General features: G+C 50.4%; 1 protein-coding gene across 5 annotated transcripts in view; it reads left to right on the top strand.

The window, feature by feature from the left end:
• The window catches only part of Hip1 (huntingtin interacting protein 1), a 129790-nt gene that overhangs the window by 92159 nt on the left and 17816 nt on the right, over positions 1-19815 (top strand). For 4 of the 5 annotated variants that reach the window (XM_052753979.1, XM_052753983.1, XM_052753981.1 and 1 more), the window contains exons 8-20: positions 1148-1288; positions 5264-5321; positions 8971-9046; positions 9129-9269; positions 10201-10298; positions 12479-12551; positions 13776-13959; positions 15150-15238; positions 16108-16224; positions 17046-17147; positions 17367-17510; positions 18223-18358; positions 19457-19543. In XM_052753979.1, the coding sequence (XP_052609939.1) occupies positions 1148-1288; positions 5264-5321; positions 8971-9046; positions 9129-9269; positions 10201-10298; positions 12479-12551; positions 13776-13959; positions 15150-15238; positions 16108-16224; positions 17046-17147; positions 17367-17510; positions 18223-18358; positions 19457-19543 (1446 nt within the window). The remainder of the gene's footprint in view (positions 1-1147; positions 1289-5263; positions 5322-8970; positions 9047-9128; positions 9270-10200; positions 10299-12478; positions 12552-13775; positions 13960-15149; positions 15239-16107; positions 16225-17045; positions 17148-17366; positions 17511-18222; positions 18359-19456; positions 19544-19815) is intronic. The other variant, XM_052753980.1, reaches the window with a different exon arrangement.

Genomic DNA, 19815 nt, shown 5'->3' with positions numbered 1-19815 from the left:
TTTGTGTCAAGGGTGGTTCAATTTGGGTGGTTCTCTTCTCTGTGGGGGGGATTTTTTGAGACAGGGTGACTCTGTGTTGTTTTGGTGCCTGTCCTGGATCTCTCCAGGCTGGCCTTGAACTCACAGAGATTCCCCCTGGCCCCGCCTCCCGAGTGCTGGGATTAAAGGCGTGCGCCACCACCGCTTGGCTGGTGGTTCCCTTTCTGTGTGTGTGTGTGTGTGTGTGTGTGTGTGTGTGTGTGTGTATGTGACTCTCTCTGCCTCTCTCTCATCCACCAGACAAACACACTTACAGGGTCTGTGCAGACCAGGGAGGTGCAACACATGAGGGCTCTGTGTCTACCCATGGGCCGGTTCACACGTGTGGGGACATCTTGTGTTGCATGTTACATAGAGTCTCTAGGGACAGTGGGCGGCCAGGACAAGAAAGATAGTCGGCCCTGGCCATGGGGTGGGTGATGGCCTATAGCCAGACGTCCAATAGCTGGGTGTAGAATTAAATAATGTGGGTAGATGCCTGGAATAAGAAATTTAGGGAAAAGCTGTAGCACAGTTGGTAGGTAGGGTGCTTGCCTAGCATGCATGAAGTCCTGGGTTCAAATCCCCGGCACTATATAAACCATGCGTGGTGGTGCATACTTCTCCCAGCATTCAGGAGGTAGATAGAAGTAGGAAGAACAGAAATTCAAGATCACTCTTGGCTGCATATTGAGTTCAGGATCATAGCATTTGCCTAGAGTCCCCCAGTAAGGATTAGGGGTATGGATCAGTGGTAGGGTGCTTGCCTAAAATTCCCCAGAGGAATTAGGGCCATGGCTCAAGAGTAGAGCCCTGGGCTAAAATCCTCCGGTGAGGGGCTGGGGTGTGGCTCAGTGGTAGAGCACCTGCCTAGAATCCCCTAGTGAGGGCCTGGGGGTGTGGCTCAGTGGTAGAGCACCTGCCTAGAATCCCCTAGTGAGGGCCTGGGGGTGTGGCTCAACAGTAGAGCCCCTGCCTTTGATATACAAAGTCCTGGGTTCCATTCTTAGTGCCACAAAAACAGAATACATGCACAGAATAAGTCTTGGTTGTATGTCAGACCCCTGATTCTACTCCACTGCAAAGATCTCTGCCTCACTGTGGCCTCTCTCCCCATCTTTGTCCACAGTGTTCAACTCCTTGGACATGTCCCGCTCTGTGTCCGTGACCACAGCTGGGCAGTGCCGCCTGGCACCACTGATCCAGGTCATCCTGGACTGCAGTCATCTCTATGACTACACTGTCAAGCTGCTCTTCAAGCTCCACTCCTGTGAGTATGACAGCTGCGACCATCTCATGCAAGCTTCAGGCTGGGAGCAGAGTCACAGCCTCGGCAAGTTCCCAGAGGCTTGCCGGCAGCTCAGTCAGTACCCTCGGCCTTTTGCTCTGGTCCAAAGGGCCTGGGACTCCTGGTCGTCTGAGAATGGAAGGGAGTAACCCAAGCTTTAGATTGCCCGAGTCTAGCTCCTGACCTCCAGTCCTTTGTCTTTGGAGGGCTCTTTCTGTCCACCTCTGCCTCTACCGTGTCACCATTCACCAGAAGTATCTTGTGTTCTTAGGTCTACATAAAGGACAGCTGACCTACCTGACCCACCCCTACATGACCTCCAAAGCAACCCAATCCCCCGTAACAGATGGAATTTTATGGAGAAATAGAAAATAGAAAACAGCTGCAGGGCTGATGTAGCTCAGTGGTAGGACAGTTGCTGAGAATTCCCAGCGGAGGGTATGGTTTGTAGCATTTGCCTAGAATCCCCCAGTGAGGGGCTGGGGGCGTGGCTTAGTTGTTGAGAGCTTACCTAGCATGCATAATGCCCTGAGTTCCATCCCTTCAATGCAGAAAAATTAAATATAGCTGGGCCTGGTGGCACATGCCTTCTGTCCCAGCAGTTTGGAGGCAAAGGCGTAAGGATCTCTGCCAGTTCAAGGCCAGCCTGAGCTACATACTAAGTTCCAGGCAAGCCTTGCTTACATAGTGAGACACTTTCTTAAATAAAGCAATAAACAAATCACAGCTGATCCAAGGCAGGGGGGCTGTATTTTGCCAAGCAGCAGATCCCTGCTGCACCCTTTAGGAAAAAAAAAAAGCATAATTTGAGAGCTGCTGGTTTTTAGAAGTTCTTATGCTTGGTGCCCTGGTTTAAAATGTGGGGTGCTGGGCCTGACTGGCAGGGGGGGGAGGGGTTAGGGGCAGGCTGGCAGGGGCTGGGGGGCCTGGGAGGGTTGGGCAGGCTGGCAAGATGGCTCAGGGGAAAGGTACTTACCACCAAGCATGATGACCTGAGTTCTAGTTCCAGAACCCACATGATGGTAGGAGAGAATCTACTGCCCAAGTTGACCTTTGACCTTCACCCTTGCATATGAGAGCACACACACACACATACATGCGCGCGCGCACACACACACACACACACACACACACACACACCCATATGTAACAAGGGACGCTTCATAACTGTTGACTAACAAGTAATGACTTGTTTTATTTTATTTATTTATGTGTTTCTTTGGTGCATGTGTGTGTACTCATACATACTTATAGAAGTCAGAAGACAATTTGCAGGAGTCAGTTCTCTCATATGGGTCCCAGGGACAAAACTCAGCTCATCAGGTTTGGCAGCAAGTGCCTCTACCTGGAACTGTCTCCCTCAACCAAATCTGGTTATTTGAGACTAGACAAGAGAAGCAAGCGTCACTGTGATTAATCTGGGGTCGTTTCCCTTGAGGGTGACTGCAATTTTCTGTTCCAGGATTAGAAAGGCTGGGTGCCATAGGGTGTGCCTCCAGGAAGCAAAGAGGGTGGACCAAATCCCAAGAGAAGGAGAGGCTGTTGCTTAGAAACATCATCAATTACAGGCGGAGAGTGTAGCTCTGTTGGCAGAGAGGGCTTTGCCTGGCATGTGTGAAACCCGGCACTCCCTCTCCGGCCCTGCACTCCCTCTCCGGCACTGCATAAGCGGAGCGTATGGCCCATACCTGAAATCTCAGCATTAGGGAGGTGGAGGCAGGAGACTCAGGTTTCTGGACCACATGAAACTTGGTCAAAAAATAAATAGCTATAGATAGGGGCTGGAGAGATGGCTCAGCAGTTAAGAGAGCTGGCTGCTCTTCCAGAGGGCGTGAGTTTGAATCTCAGCGCCCACATGGTGGCTCACAGCATCTATAACTCCACTTCCAGGAGCTCCAGCATCTTCTCTGGCCTCCTAAGGGTACTGCACTCACATGTATACAGATATACATGCAGGTCAAACACTCATATGCACAAAAATAAATATTTTTTAAATAGTTAAATAAAAATGAACAGGTAGAGGTGAACTTACTTTTATTTATATATTTCTTTTGTTTATTTGAATTTTATATGTACCAGGTTGGCCTTGAACTCACAATGTAGCCCAGGATAACTGAGTTTCTAACCCACCTATATCTGCCCCTCTCCTAGATAGTGGGATTGCAGGCATGAGCCACCAAGCCCAACCCTCTGTTGTTAATGTATTAGCATGAAGTTTGTCAATTAGTGAAATATTGATACTTTTGTGTGTGTGCTGTAAAGGAACACAGGGCCTTGTGTGTACTAGGTGAGTGTTTTACTGCTGAGCCACAACCTCAGCCCCTCCCTGGGGATTCTAGGCAGGTGCTCTACCACTGAGCCACACCCCCAGCCCCTCACTGGGGGATTCTAGGCAGGTGCTCTACCCCTGAGCCACACCCCAGCCCCTCACTGGGGGATTCTAGGCAGGTGCTCTACCCCTGAGCCACACCCCCAGCACTTTGTAACATACTTTCAGCTAAAATCAGTACTTCACTCAGATGTCCACTATTCTTACCCAGTTTCCTTTTCTAAGCTTCCACTCAGGATCCCGTAACACTTAGTCATTGTTTCTTCTCAGGCTCCCAACAGCTGTGACAGCTTGTCACACTTCCTTTGTTTTTGATGACCTTGACAGGTTTGAGTGATGATCAGATTTTTTTTTTTGAAATCTTCCTCAATTTGGCTGCTTCTTCTGTGTTTTTCTGCAAGTAGAACTGAGAGCAAGGATTTTGGAGTAGAAATTAAGTGCTATTTCCATTCTCTGTCTAATTTTATCTTTTTTGGTTTGTTTTTTGAAACAAGGTCTCTATGTCGCCCTGGCTGACCTTCAGCTCGCCATCTGCCTGGCTCACGTTCAGCACTTTCAATAATCATAATTTATACATGAACTTTGTGATTTTATCACTCATTCAAAACAGTTAAAAACAAGGCTTGTTGGCACACATTTGTAATCAGAAGCAGGACGATCGTCACAAGTTCAAGGCCAGCCTGGGCTATGTAGTATGTTCCATGACAGGCAGGGCTACAGTGTGAAAACTTGTCTCAAATAAACAAAGAAAAAGTCCAGCACAGTGGCATGGTTTGTTGTGCCGGGTACAAGAGAGTCTGAGGCTGGAGGATGGCTTGAGTCTAGGAGTTCAAGGCCAGCCTGGGTACCATAGCTAGAATCTGTGTCAGAAAGAGAAAAGGAGAGAGAGGGAAGGAGGGAAGGAGACTGAGGGGGTGGGGGTGTTAAAATAAAAGCTGCTGCCGTGGGGCTTTCCACGAAGTGTAAGAAAAGAACCAATTTCCCAGTGTGTGACCTCCACACACACACTGTCTTTGGCACAAGTACACCCACCTGCAAAGATAAAATGTAATTTTAAAAATTGGACCTAAATCAAATCAAGCCAGGTGTTGACCGTTACCTGTAATCCCAGCACACGCGAGGATGAAGCAGGAGGTTCATGAGTTCAAGGCCAGCCTGAGCTATATGGCAAGACCTGCTCTCCAAATAAAATAAAATGAAAACTGAGTCTTGGTTCATAGCTGAAATATGTAGCCTCTCGTGGTCCCAGATGTGAAGGGACCTCAGAGAAGCAGCTCCTTAGGGGGTTGGCCCTGAGGGACCACAGAGTTAACCGCGCCCTAAAGCCTCGGATGCATCCCGAGAGCGAACCCCGCTGTCACTTGCCTTCATCAGCCCTGCAGTTTGATGGAGCCGCTCCTTCCCAGGGATGCAGGCTCCACCCCACCCGGTCCAGAGCAGTGAGGTGCAGGAATGCAGAGGCTGAGCATCCTGCTGTTCCTGGGGGGTTCCCTTCATTACCAAACCTCAGGGCGGGCGTCTTAGCCAAGAGTGCCAGAGTGGGTCGGCCGGCCCCTCCCTGAGCCCTGATGCAGCTTGCCCGATCCCTGGTCTCCATGTACTCACACGCTCCTTGCATTTTCCTCCAGGTCTTCCGGCCGACACCCTGCAGGGCCACCGAGACCGCTTCATGGAGCAGTTCACAAAGTGAGTGACTCTGGAGAAGGGAGAGAAGTCCGATCGAAACATACACCATAGCGGGGTAGGGTAAAGTGCCTGCTGCATAAGCATAACGACCCGAGTTCGGATCCCCAGCACTCAGGTGAAAAAAGCCAGGCAGGGCAGAGCGCATCCCGCGCGCACGCGCCCGAGTCCCTGGACTGTGTATGAAGATGAGGGAACAGTTTTCAGGAGTCAGTTCTCTCCCTCCACCAGGTGAGACTCGAGGATTGAATTCAGGTCTCAGGCTTAGTGACATTACCCACTAAGCCACCTCACCAGCCCTGCTGTTCCTTCTCCTCTGGGCTGAATGAAACCCCCATCCTGTATGTAGACCACGTTTGTCGATGGACATCTAAGCCGCTTCCGCGTTTTGGCTGTTGTGAAAGGGACCACAGTGAACATGGGTGCGCGGGTATCTCTGTGGTGTGCTGAGTTTGACGCCTTCAGGTCTATACCACGCCATGTTACAGACAGACCGTACGGTGTTTCTAGTCTTTGGAGGAACGTCAAACTGGGTTCCATTGTGGCTGTACCTTTTTACCCACCCACAGTGTGTTAGGACTCTTCTCTCCCCACGTCCTCAACCCATGTTTACTTTCTTTTCCTTTTTTTTTCCTCATGTGTGTTTTCTTGATGATAGCCATTTTCATATTTCAGAGAGGAAAAACTGTCCATGTGGTTTTAATTTGCATTTTCTTGGTAGCTAAGGATATTGAGCTATATATATGTGTACATATATGTGTGTATATGTATACATTGGTGTCTTAGTTTCATGTCTGTCGTGATAAAATACCCTGTCATAAAGCAACCTAAGGATAGAAGGGTTTATTTGATGTGGAGCTCCAGGTTACAGTCTCTTACTTCAAGGAAGTCGAGGCAGGAACTTGAACTTGCGGCATCAGCCACATCACATCCACGAGCAGAGATAGAATGAATGAATGCATGCATACTTGCTGCTCAGCTTTCTTTCTTATACAATCCAAGGCCCCAAACCAGGGAATGGTGCTGCCCACGGTGGTTCAGGCCATCCCACATCAATGAAGGCAATCAAGACCATCCCCCACAGGCCCCCTTGATTTAGACGGTCCCTTGGTGGGACTTTTCCCAGATGGTTCTAGATTGCATCAAGTTGATCATTCAAACCAACCATCGTGGTTGGCCCTTCGTATTCCTTGTTTCGTGGATCGTTCATTTGTGAGGCGGCCATCTTGACGTAGTGTGTTTTCCTTCTTAACTTCTTCGTCCTTGACCATGATGCTTCACTTACTGGTTCCCCTCCGGAGCAGTCAAAGGACAAACACAGGGTTGAACTAACCCCCTGGTTTCATTCCACTAGGGAAGCCTGGTACACATCCTATGATGAATGACTTACTAAATCCTACGAGACAGGCCCTGGGGCTGGTTTCCTGGAATGTGAAACTCCAGTAGCTTGCGAAAGCACTAATGTCCATTACTGTTGGCGCCAACCCAGAGAGACAGGGACGTGTGGTCAGCTCGTTGTATTTCCTTCCATTTTTTTTCCTAGCTTAGGAAAACATCCCCTGTGAGGAGCTGCTTCGTTTTCTCTCCTGCACAGAGGTGAATGTTCTTGGAGGCCTCGCTGCCCTGGAGTTCAGGGATGCAGCAATGTCACAGGGACGCTTTAGTGTTGGGGTCTGATAGGCTGTGTGGAGACCCTGGGGAGGGGTTGGTTGATGGAGCTGAGTAAGCAGAAGTTCCATGCTGCAAGCAGAGGGCTACTGGAGCCTCAGCTCCTCCTTTTGGTCGGCTTTCTTGGGCTTTGGTGTTTTTACTCAGGTTAGAGGCGTGACAAGGAGGGAAATGCTTTCTTGGTGTTTGGTTCAGATGCACAAGGTTTGTGTAACATGCGTGAAGCCGTGGGTTCCAACTCCTAAGCACTGTGGAGTAGATTGGAGGAATGAGTAGACAGAGAAAAAATAGAAGAGAAGAGAGACGAATGGAAGGTAAAGTAGACTAGAGAACCATAGAATAGAAAAGAATGGAATAGCTGGGTGGTGGTGGCGCACGCCTTTAATCCCAGCAGAGCCGGGCGGATCTCTGAGTTCAAGGCCAGCCTGGGCTACAGAGTGAGTTCCAGGAAAGGCGCAAAGCTACACAGGGAAACCCTGTCTCGGAAAACAAAACAAACAAACAAAAAGAATGGAATAAATAAAGAATAGAACAGAATAATAGAATGGTGCTTTTCCAGTAGCTGTAACAAAATACATGAAAAAAAGCAGCCTAGCGGAACTGGAGGGTACAGTCCAGCATGGCGTGGAAGTGACGGTGGAGAAGATCACTTCCCCTTCATGTCCCTCCAAGCCCTCTATTCCTAGGAAGGGAAATCTGCCAGCAGCAGTGTGCCGTCCGCAGCCCGAGGAAATGAGTTTGGGGGTCTGGGCAGTTTTCTGGTGTTGTCAGAGTTGTGAGAAGATGCGTGAGAAACGCGACTTAAGGAAGGAACAGCTTCCTGTGGCTCACAGTCTGAGGGCGAGGTCCATGGTGATGGGGACGGCCTGGCGGCAGGAGCTTGGGGCAGCTGGTCACACTGCCTCCGAGGTCAGGAAGCTGCCCCCGGCTTCAGTTTCTCTCCCTACACACGTGTTTACTTATTTATTTTTATTTTTTTAAGGGTTATTTATTTATCTATTTTATAGACAGTGTTCTGCCTGTATGTATACCTGCATGCCAGAAGAGGGCGCCAGGTCTCATTACAGATGGTTGTGAGCCACCATGTGGTTGCTGGCAATTGAACTCGGGACCTTTGAAAGAACAGCCAGTGCTCTTAACCTCTGAGCCATCTCTTCAGCCCACGTTTATTTATTTTGTAGGGCTGTGCCACAGTGTGCTTGTGTAGACCAGAGGACAACTGGAGGGAACCGGTTCTGTCCCTCCATCCTGTGGGCCCCAGAGGCTGACCTTAGGTCATCCGGTTTGGCAGCAAATGCCTTTACTCACTGAGCCTTCTGGACGGGCCCGTGTTCTCCTGATTCAGCCCCGAGGGCTGGTGCTCCCCAAATTCACAGGGGAAGGAGGTTCTTCCCATCTCGGTTAAACCTCTATGGAAACACCCTCACAGACAACACCGGAAGTGTGTCCCCATGGTGATTCTAGGTCCCGTCAAGTAGTCATCAAGATTGACCGTCTCTGAGACTGTCCAGTCTTCAACAGGATCTGCAGCGTTGATTATTCTTTTCTCATCACTGGTGACTGAGAACTCACTGTAAAAGACCTCACTCAGTCTGTAATACCATTTTTGAAATTTTATTTTCATATATTTTTATGTGTGTGTGTGTGAGAGAGGCGGGGGGTAGTGTCATGGTGGTGTGAATGTAGAGATCAGAGGGCAACTTTATGGAGTCGGTTCTCTCTTTCCACCTTTATGTGGGTCCCAGGAATCAAACTCAAGTCACCAGGCTTCTTTCTTTAGATGGCAAAGTGCCTTTACCCACCGAGCCGTCTCCCTGGCCCTATAGTATCACAATCGAATCCTGGCATCATGGAGGGCAACCCAGCAACCCACCAAGAGCGTGTGCCTTTAAGATGGACAGAGGGTGGGAATGCTGGGAAGTTGTGTTCCCGGGACTGGCAACCAACCACGTCCAGCACCCCTGAGATGCTTGTGTACTCCCAGGTTGAAAGATCTGTTCCAGCGCTCCAGCAACCTACAGTACTTCAAGCGGCTCATTCAGATCCCCCAGTTGCCTGAGGTGAGTGCACCCATGAGGGGCTCGGCATGGCTCCGGGGCCTGTCAGGTAAGCATCCTTTAAAGGTGTGTCTTGCTTCTCCAGAATCCACCCAACTTCCTACGCGCCTCAGCCCTGTCAGAGCACATCAGTCCTGTGGTGGTGATCCCGGCCGAGGTGTCTTCTCCAGATAGTGAGCCTGTCCTGGAGAAGGATGACCTCATGGACATGGATGCCTCCCAGCAGGTACAGGAGCCTTGTGAGAGGAACTTGGCCCTTCCAGTTGCCCCTAGAAGAGATAAAAGGATAGGAGAGGCTCCTAGCTTGGGTGTATCTGCTCAGACAAGGCCTGCTCGGCTTTAATATTTGGACACGGCGTCTCACTACGTGGCCCATGCTGGTTTCAAATTCCTGGGCTCAAAATCCTCCTGCCTCTGCCTCTAAGATGGGTACAACTACACATGTATGCCAGAGTGCCTAGTTGGATTCCTCTTTCTCACAAGAAAGTGGGAGATTAGGCTGAGCCCTCTACACTCGGCTCCCGGAGTGATCTTAGATAGGTCTCAGCCAAACCAAGAAAACAGAATCGTGAAGCCAAGCATGGTGGTCCATGCCTCTGATCACAGTACCTGGGAGGTGGAAGCAGGAAAAGAGGAAATCAAGGTCAGCTTCAGCCACACAGCACATCATGAGACCCTGTCCCCAAAATACGGAGGGCTAGAGAGTTGGTTCAGCCATTAGAACGCTGGTTGCTTTTGAAGAGGACCCGGGTTTGATTCCCAGCACTCACAAGGTGGCTCAAAACCATCTTTTAACTCGAGTCCTAGAGGAGCCCACACTGTCTTCTGCCCTCTGTGAGCTCCAGGCACGCACACAGTATACAGACATACATGCAGACTAAAAAGTTTTGTTTAAGTACAAAGACAGACAGACAGACAGATAAACAGGAAGGAAGGAAGGAGCCAGGCATGGCAACACACAGTTTAATGCCAGTACTCAGGAGGCAGAAGCAGAGGGATATTTCTAAGTTCCAGGCCAGCCAGAGATACATTGTGTGCCCCTGTCTAAAAAATGAAATAGTAAGTTGCATGATAGCCCATCCCCCGCGCACACACCCGAACAATTTTCTAGGTCTCTGACCTATTCTGCCCTTCCCCCACCCTGCCAATCACTGCAGAATTTGTTTGACAACAAGTTCGATGACATCTTCGGCAGCTCGTCGAGCAGCGACCCCTTCAATTTCAACAATCAAAATGGCGTGAGCAAGGATGAGAAGTGAGTCCATGCTGGGTGGAAGGAAGCCCATGGTCTAGAGCTGAAGTTAAGCCCTGGTCTGCCTTGCAACCAAGAGGAAGGAATTCTGTGGGTGGGGGTGGGGTGGGGGGGTGTGTCTTGGTGTTTTTATGTGTATATATGTGTATGTGTGTTTATAGTGTGTGAGTGTGTATATGTGTGTGTGTTTGTGTTTGTGTTGGGTGGTAGATATATATACATCTATATCTATGCTAGTGCACTTGCCTATGCGTGCCTGTGTGGTGTCTAGAGGCCAATGTTGGGTGTCTTCCCTTTTGCTCACCACCATTTTGTGTGTGTGTGTGTGTGTGTGTGTGTGTGTGTGTGTGTGTGTGTGTGTGTGAATAGCTGTGGAGGCCAGAAATAGGTATTGGATCTCCTGGAGCTATAATTAGAGGCAGGTCTGAGTTGCCCCCTGCAGGTCCTGGGAACTGAACTTGTTCCTCCACAAGAAGAAATGCTCTTGACTACTGAGCCATCTCTTTCTCTCTCTGGCACGGCACTTCTTTAAGAAAAAAAAAATTGTTACATTTGTTTTGTTTGATTATATGTGTGTGTTGTGGGTCCGGGCGGCAGTGGGGGAGGACACGCCAAGATGTACTTGTGGAAGTACGAGAGCTTCATGGAGTCTTCTCTCTCCTTCCAAAGTCAGGTTATTGGCTTGGGAGCACTCACCTTTTCCTACAGAGCCGCCTCACCCACACTGAGAGAGAGTTGGGGCTTTGCTCAGTGGTAGAACACTCACTTAGCATGCCTAAGGCCTGGGCTTCAGTCTCCAACTATAGAAGGGGCCAGGGCTAGAGAAATGGCTGGGTGCTGAGCGCCCTTGCTACGTCAAGTTCATTTCCCAGCACCCATGTTAAGTGGCTCATAACTGTCTGTAACTCCCGGGGATCCAACACCCTCTGCGAACTCCGAGAGCACCCCACACATGTCTGCATATACTAACAGGCAGAGGCACACACATAAATCTAAAGAATTACTTTATCTCTTAACCCCTCTCCAAATATGACCCCCTGTATCCCAGATCAGTAACTGTGAACATGTAGGGTAAGATACCTCATGTTTACAGTACAACCACCCTAAGTATCCTAGCGTTATTGGTTCCAGATTCACCCCCACAGACACACACGGATACAAAGTTCAGCCACTGTGCGAGACTCCACTATAAGACTGGATACTGTCTGCCTAGAACCTACATTCCTCCCTTTCTGTACCCTTTAGGTCACCTCTATGTGACTCATAGCACGTGATACATTGTAAAGACTACATTGTTTCTTTCTGTGTTTTGTTTTTCTTTTTATACATTTTTAAATTTTGTGCTGGGAGGGAACGGCTGCATGAGCACTGTGGCATTAGTGTCTACGTCAGAGGACAGCTTGCAGGCATCAGTTCCCTCCCTCCACCATATGGGACCCAGGGGTTTAACAAAGATTGTCAGGCTTGATGGTAGGCATCTTCACCCTCTGGGCCAGCTCACCAGCCGCTGTTTGCCTGTAGTGTTTAGGGAATAATGACAAAAACAAAAGTCCATATGAAATACATAAAAATACATAGTCGATCTAGATGCAATTTTTTTTCTCGCCCAGTATTTCCCATTCCCAGTCTGTTGAATGCACAGATAGAACCTGCAGATGAGAAAAGTTGACTGTAAAATTTGTTTGGTTTTTTTTTGTTGTTTTGTTTTTTGAGACAGGGTTTCTCTGTGTAGTTTTGGAGCCTGTCCTGGAACTCGTTCTGTAGCCCAGGCTGGCCTCGCACTCACAGAGATCCGCCTGGCTCTGCCGCTCGAGTGCTGGGATTAAAGGCGTGCGCCACCCTCACCAGGCGACTGTAAAATTTATACTGCAAAGAATCATTATTATCCATGGGGCTAGAGATGTGGCTTCATTTGTAGAGTGCCTGCCTAGCATGCAGAGACACCCCAGTACCGCATAAACCAGATAAAGTAGCACGTGTCGAATCCTAGCACACCGGGGGAAGGGAGGGGAAGAGGGAGAGAGAATCAGCCTCCACTTGACATCTGGTAACAACAAGAAAAGTTTTTGTTTAAGAGAATGGCCCCAAATGAACACCAGCCTCCCCCTCCTTTTCCAGTCTGTCAGATACATGGAGGGGAGGGGTGGGGCGGACTGACTCCGGGCCTGCTCGTCTCTTCTCAGGGACCACTTGATTGAACGCCTGTACAGAGAGATCAGCGGGCTGACAGGACAGCTGGACAGCATGAAGACTGAGGTGCGTGCTAGGAGCCGTCTACCCTTGGGCTTCCCCGACACGTGGCACTCGACATGTGGCACTCGATCCGTCTACCCTTGGGCTTCCCCGACATGTGGCACTCGATCTGTCTACACTTGGGCTTCCCCGACCCGTGGCGCTCGATCTGTCTACACTTGGGCTTCCCCAACACGTGGCGCTCGATCTGTCTACTCTTGGGCTTCCCCGACCCGTGGCGCTCGATCCGTCTACACTTGGGCTTCCCCGACCCATGGCCCTCGTCATTGGTGTCTCATGATATGATTTGGACCCTGTCCTAAGACATGACAAAGCCGGTGAATTTGGTCATCTCCAAGTCTCAATTAGAATTCATTGTCATGTCATGGGACTTTAGGGTGGCAGTTAAGCTGGGGACCAGTGTCCCTGGGAGCCATGATTATGGCTTGGCCCTCAGACCATGAGAAAGACCAATTTTTCTCATAAGGTCCTTGAGAAAGCTTGATTTAGGAGCTGGAGGCTGTATGGCTCAATGATCGATGACTTGTCTGAATTTATCAGTGTGGAGCTTGGAGTGTGATAGAGCACCTGCCCAAAATTCCTCAGTAAGGAGTGGACTATATGCCTCAGCCAGAGAGTGTCTGCTTAAAATTCACCAGTGATGGCCTAGAAGTGTGGTTCCCTTGTAGAGAACTGGGCTAAAGTGCCCCAGGAAGGGGCAGGAGGCATGGCTCCTTGGTGGAGGCCTTGCCTAGAATCTTTCAGTAAAGGATTGGAGATGGCAGTGGGGGGGGGAGTTGAGTGGTAGGAGCATCTGCCTAGAATCCCCCAGTGAGGGGCTGGGGTGTGGCTCAGTGGTAGAGCACCTGCCTAGAATCCCCCAGTGAGGGGCTGGGGTGTGGCTCAGTGGTAGAGCACCTGCCTAGAATCCCCCAGTGAGGGGCTGGGGTGTGGCTCAGCGGTAGAGCACCTGCCTAGAATCCCCCAGTGAGGGGCTGGGGTATAGTTCAGCAGTACAGCTACTGGCCTAACCTGAATAAGACCCTCGGCTCCCTACCCAGAGCACCTAAACAAAACCAAAAAAAATGTTCTCTGTCTGGTTGGTTGGATCTGTGGGTCAGGAAGTTTGAAGGTAGATCAATCATAATGGGTCGATGCCACCAAGAGAAAAGTCGTCCCCGTCCTGCTGGGGGCCCCCATGGGGCAGCCTCACAGGACTTGGCCCCTTACCCCGGGTGCCCCTGACAGAGCCAGCGGGCCATGCTGCAGCTGAAGGGCCGCGTGAGTGAGCTGGAGGCAGAGCTGGCGGAGCAGCAGCACCTCGGGCGGCAGGCGACGGATGACTGCGAGTTCCTGCGCACCGAGCTGGACGAGCTGAAGAGGCAGCGGGAGGACACGGAGAAGGCGCAGCGCAGCCTGACCGAGATAGAAAGTGAGGGGCCGGGGCTGCAGGTGTGGGCGGGAGCGGGCCGGGTCGGTGCCGCTTCCAGTAAGCAGAGCCCGAGGTGCTTGCTTGCCCTTGGCCTCAGATGCGGAGACGGGTTTGGTGACCCAGCTGGTCCCGTAGCAACCAAAGACACGGTGATGATGGGCGCGCCTATCCTGGGAGAGGGAACTCCTAAGAGAGGACAGAGACCTAAGGGGGCAAAGCGGACATGAACCTCAAAGCCTGGCTGACGTCGATGCTGTGACTCTTAGCTAGGGTTTCTATTGCTGTGAAGAGACACCATGACCACGGCGACTCAGGGAAAACATTTTTTAACTGGGGGGGGGGGCTGGCTTACAGTTCAGAGGTTCAGTCCGTTGTCATCATGGTGGGACATGGAGGAGTGCAGGCAGACATGGCGCTGGAGCAGAGGCTGAGAGTTAATACACCTTGACTTGCAGGCAACAGGAAGTGGTCTATCTCACTGGGCATAGCTTGAGCACAGGAGACCTCAAAGCCCACCCCCACAGTGACACGCGTCCTCCAACAAGGCCACACCTAATAGTGGAGGCCATTTTCCTTCAAATTACCACACTGTGTGTGTAGATATCAGTCTGCAAAAGAATTTGAATCAGGGGGATGTTTATTCAAAGACGACAAACTTTATGTCCAGTATAAGTATAGTACAGGTATTTACCTGTAATTCCAGAACTCTGGGGGATAAGGCAGGAGGATGACCATAACACTAACTTGGACAGTGTAGCAAGATCTTCTCTCCCAATAAAAACCCCAAATTAATTAGATAACTTCTAGCTGAGTGTGGTGGTGGACACCTGTAGTCCCAGCATTCAGGAGGACCAGAGGTTTAAAGTCATGTTAGCTACATAGCCAGTTTGAGGCCAGCCTGGGCTACATGAGACCATGTCTTTGGAAAAACAGCACATGGGAGGCAGAAGCAGGCGGATCACTGTAAGTTCAAGGCCAGCCTGGTCTACAGAGCGAGTTCTAGGATAGCCTGAGCTGTTACACGGAGAAACCCTGTCTCAGAAAGAAAGAAAGAAAGTCAGTCAATCAATCAATCAATCAATCAAAATTAATAAGGAATAAAAACATCCTTAGTGCCCCCAGCTTACTGGAGGGAGGATGTGGGGATCCCATCCTGGGCAGAGGCCTCACCTTGGTCTTTCCCAATGCAGGAAAGGCCCAAGCCAATGAACAGCGGTATAGCAAGCTAAAAGAGAAGTACAGCGAGCTGGTTCAGAACCATGCCGACCTGCTGCGGAAGGTACGAACTCGGACCCCTCCAGTCCTCCCGTAAACCCCACATTACAGGAGAAAGAGTGCAGACCTTGGGGTTCCTCCAAGATGCACTTCTATTTATTTATTCATCCTCTGTGTGTGTGTGTGTGTCTGTGTGGATGTGCGTGTGTGTATGCAGTTGCTTGAGGAGGCCAGAAGAGGGCGACAGTTCCTCTAAAGCTGAAATCACAGGCACTTGTAAGCCACCCAGCATGGGTGCTGGGAACCAAACCTGGGTCCTTTGAAAGAGCAGCGAGTGCTCTTAAGCACTTACCCATCTCTCCGGCTCTTGCACCCCCATGTCTTAACCCCAGCTTCTTGATTTCTGTCTTGTGTGCCAGCCACAGTTCGAGTTACCCCTCCTTTGAGCTGGGCATAGTAGAAGACACCTGTAATTCTATCAGAAAGCAGAGGCAAGATCCTGCCCCCCAGAAAATAGTCAGGTGTGGTGGCACATGACTTTAAACCCAGCACTCCAGGGCAGCCAGGACTAAATAGTAAGATCCTATCTCAAAAAATAAATAAGTAGGTGTGCTATCTCACACTTGCAATCTCCAAACTTAGGAAGCAGAGGCAGGAGGATTGCTGTGAGTCTGAGGCTAGCCTGGGCTGCACAGTGAATTCCTGTGCAATTGGAAAAAACACTACACCAGACATCTGTGTATTTTTGTAAATCCCTGACAGTCTACCATCTGAAGGTCGTGACCCGATTCTGGCTTCCTTTGGGGTAGGAAAAATCTTCTCCTGTGTCTGCCTCCTTAATACTCACAGTCTGATTGAAATCACTGGTCCTAGAAGGAAGATGTAGGTTGAGCCTGAGAGATGGCAGCTCAAGATGCTCTTCTCCCCTTTCAGAATGCAGAGGTGACCAAACAGGTGTCCGTGGCCAGGCAAGCCCAGGTGGATTTGGAAAGAGAGAAAAAAGAACTAGAAGATTCCTTTGCACGTGTAAGTGACCAGGCCCAGCGGAAGGTGAGCAGGAGAGGCACTTGGGATGTAGGAGGGAGGTGTCTACTGGAAGTGGACTTTTCCTAGTGTTTTATGTGTACATATAACAGCATGCGTGTTGAAATCAGAGGACAACTTGTGGGTTTAGGTTCTCTTCTCTCACCATGTGGGTCTGGGGGATTGAACTCAGATCATCTAGATCAGCAGCAAGCACCTTGAGCCACTCATTCATCCCCTCGACCCCTGCCAAGGGGCTTTGAGGCAGCCATGGATCAGAGGACTTCATCATACTCTCCATGAGTAGTTTCCAGAGGGCCTTTGGAGGCCACTCAGAACCGCAGATGCTGGGGACTGGACGTGTCGCTCGGTTAGTAGAGTGCTTACCAAGCATGCTCGCCTAGGAGGCCCTGGGTTCCATCCCCAGCACCACATAAACCAGGCATGGTGGTGTACGTCTGTCATCCCAGCACTTGGAAGGTGGAGGCAGGAGGATCAGAAGTCCAGGGTCATCCTTGGGTATATAGCAAGTTCAAGGCTAGCCTGGGCTATTTAAATACATATTATATATTTTTATATATTTATAAATATGATATATATATATGTGTGTGTGTGTGTGTGTGTGTGTGTGTGTGTGTGTGTGTGTGTGTGTCATGGATTTTATGACTGGTTCACTAATCTTCCAAATTACTATTGGAAAAAAAGTTCTATTGTTGGTGAGGTCTGGGTTGTCACCTTCCAGCCTGCCCGTCAACCCAGTGGAGTGCACAGTCTCAGTCTGTATACATATGTGCACTCCTTCTCATGACTCTCCAGCTCACAGTGTTCCTGTTTTGCCTCCATTTCAGACTCAAGAGCAACAGGATGTTCTCGAGAACCTGAAGCATGAACTAGCCACCAGCAGACAAGAGCTACAGGTCCTCCACGGGAATCTGGAAACCTCTGCGCAGGTGAGCCACTCCCTGCTCCCCTCCGTCTGGTGCCTGGGTCCCTCCCGAGAGCCCTCCGGCCCCCACTGTAGTCCACACTTGTTCTTCGAGGCAGTGACAGGCACGTGGACAGGCTACCACCCCCTGCCCTCTGGAGCCAGGAGGTGGATCTGGAGGCCCAGTGAGGGGACCGTTTAATTTCCTCAGTTTCTCCCTGTTTCCACATGGTGACCTCTGCAGTCAGAAGCGAAGTGGCTGACCCAGATCGCCGAACTGGAGAAGGAAAAGGGCAGCTTGGCAGCTGCCGCTGCTCAGAGAGAGGAAGAGTTCTCAACCCTCCGAGACCAGCTGGAAAGCACCCAGATCAAACTGGCCAGCACCCAGGCAAGTAACAGACATCCACTGGGACACCGTGGAAGCCAGAGACAGGTGTACAGTGAAGGGTTCAAGGCCATTATGGCTGATGGCGAAGGCTTTCTGCGAACATAGTTCCTAAAGCCAAGTGTGTCTTTTTGTGTAAGAAGAAGAGTGTGGGGGCCAGGGCTGTCCCTCAGTGGGCAGAGCGTTGGTCCATCACGCACTGGGCCCTGAGTTCAGTCTCCAGACCACATCAGCTGAGTATGCAGGCTGACATCTGTAATCCCAGCACTCAGGATGAGGAGACCGGAGGATCAGGAGTTCCAGTTACCCTCAGCTCCCTAATACCAAATTTGAGGCCAGCTTGAGATACGAGTCCCTGCCTAATAAAATATGGGCTGGAGAGATGGCTCAGAGGCCCAATGCGCGCTGCTCTTCCAGAGGACCCATGCTGGGTTTTAACGATCTCTAGAAATACCCTGATAGACACAGCCCGAGGTGTGCTTTATTAATCCAGGCTTGTCTTAATCAAGATGACAAGTTAGCACTCCTTAGGAAGTCATCTGAGTGCCACCCTGGGAGTGGACCGAAGTCAAGTATTGTTTTCTGTGTGGAGCTGACCAGCTTCGATCTCATTAGCACGAGAGGCCAGGAATTCCAGTGTGGTCCCAGGTGGATGCTGCTTTGGGGTTCATTGTAGTGTACCTGGCCGACTCTCACCTCCCTGACCTTTGTCTAGGAGTCCATGTGCCAGCAGGTAAAGGACCAGAGGAAAATACTCTTGGCAGGGATCAGGAAGGCTGCCGAGCGTGAGATACAGGAGGCGCTGAGCCAGCTTGAAGAGCCTGCCCTCATCAGCTGCGCGGGGTCCACAGGTAGTCTTCCAGATGCCCACCTGCTGGGCCCAACTGCCTGGTACTTCCTGTTGGGGTTGAATCCAAGGGCCCTCAGCCCAGCTGCATGCTGGAGCCTCTGAGGCGTGCCCGCTCTCCCCATCCTAAGTCAGTTAAATCGGAAAATGCGGCATACTGCCTGCATGGTTGTGACTTTGTAGCCAGGCAGGTGAGGCACACACTGCCTCAGTCAGTGTCCTGGTTGTCACTGTGTCGACCTGACCATAGCACATGACAGAAAGGTCCACAGTGAAGAAGAAGACATGGAAGAGCAGCTCTCTTTGTGGCTGTAGGAACATGTGGTGGAGGCTGTTCATAACATGGTGGACCGTGAGCGGAGAGCAAGACAGGAAACAGGCAGGAAGAACCGATTCCCAAGATCTGTCCCCTGTGACCTGCTCCCGCCCAGATAGGCTCCACCTCCTACATTTCCATAGTCTCCCCAAATAGCACCAAAACTGGGAAACCAAGCATTGGAACATGGACTTATGCTTGGGAAGCAGAGGCAGGAGGATCTTTGTGAGTTCTAGAGCTATTTAGTGAGACCCTGTCTCAATATAATAAATAATAATAATAATAATAATAATTAATAATATGAGCTTTTCAGAGACACTTGAGGTTCAGACCTTACAGTGTGCCATACCCCTCTAGTGAGCAGTACCCTGAGACAATAGTGAAGTGAGAAATAGTTCTGGAGGGCTGGGGACGTGGCTCAGTTGGTAGAGCACTTGCCTAGCATGCACGAAGCCCTGGGTTCTAGTTGTAGTACCATGGATACATGGTGGTACATGCCTGTAATCCCACAACTTTGGGGAAGGAGGCAGGAAGATCAGAAGTTCAAGGTCATCTTTGGCCACATAGTGAGTTCAAGGCCAGCCTGGATTACCATGAGACCCTGTCTCAAAAGAAAGAAAAGCAAATAGATTATGTACATCCCATGAGCACAAGCACAGCCAGCAGCCCTCCTATGTAAGAAAAAGCCGATGGGGCAGGGACTCTCAGTGGGTCATCCCGCCCACCCAGCTGTTCACGTAGAACAAATTGTGAGAACTCAGGTGCTGACTTCCTATCTCCCCTCAGATCACCTTCTCTCCAAAGTCAAGGCTGTTTCCAGCTGCCTCGATCAACTGGAAAAGGACCGCAGCCAGTATCTGTCCTGCCCAGAAGGTAAAAGGAACAGAGGATGCGGGCTGTCACAGGGGGCAACCAGGCCAGGTGTAAGTATGTACATATGTACAACCGGGAGCTGGAGAGATGGCCAGGGGTTAAGAGCCTCTTGCAGAGGAGCTAGGTGCATCCTCCAAACCCCCCTCACCTCAGGCTGCTCACAGCTGCCTGAAACCCCAGTTCCAAGGGATTTGATGCCCTCTTCTGGCTTCCATGGGTATCTGCATTCTTGAGCACATATCCCCGCACAGACACATACATTAAATAAAAAT

Source organism: Peromyscus californicus, unplaced genomic scaffold (assembly GCF_007827085.1).
Source record: "Peromyscus californicus insignis strain IS unplaced genomic scaffold, ASM782708v3 Scaffold_2__1_contigs__length_46816999, whole genome shotgun sequence".
Lineage (NCBI taxonomy): Eukaryota > Metazoa > Chordata > Mammalia > Rodentia > Cricetidae > Peromyscus > Peromyscus californicus.
This window is presented reverse-complemented; position numbering and strand designations above follow the sequence as displayed.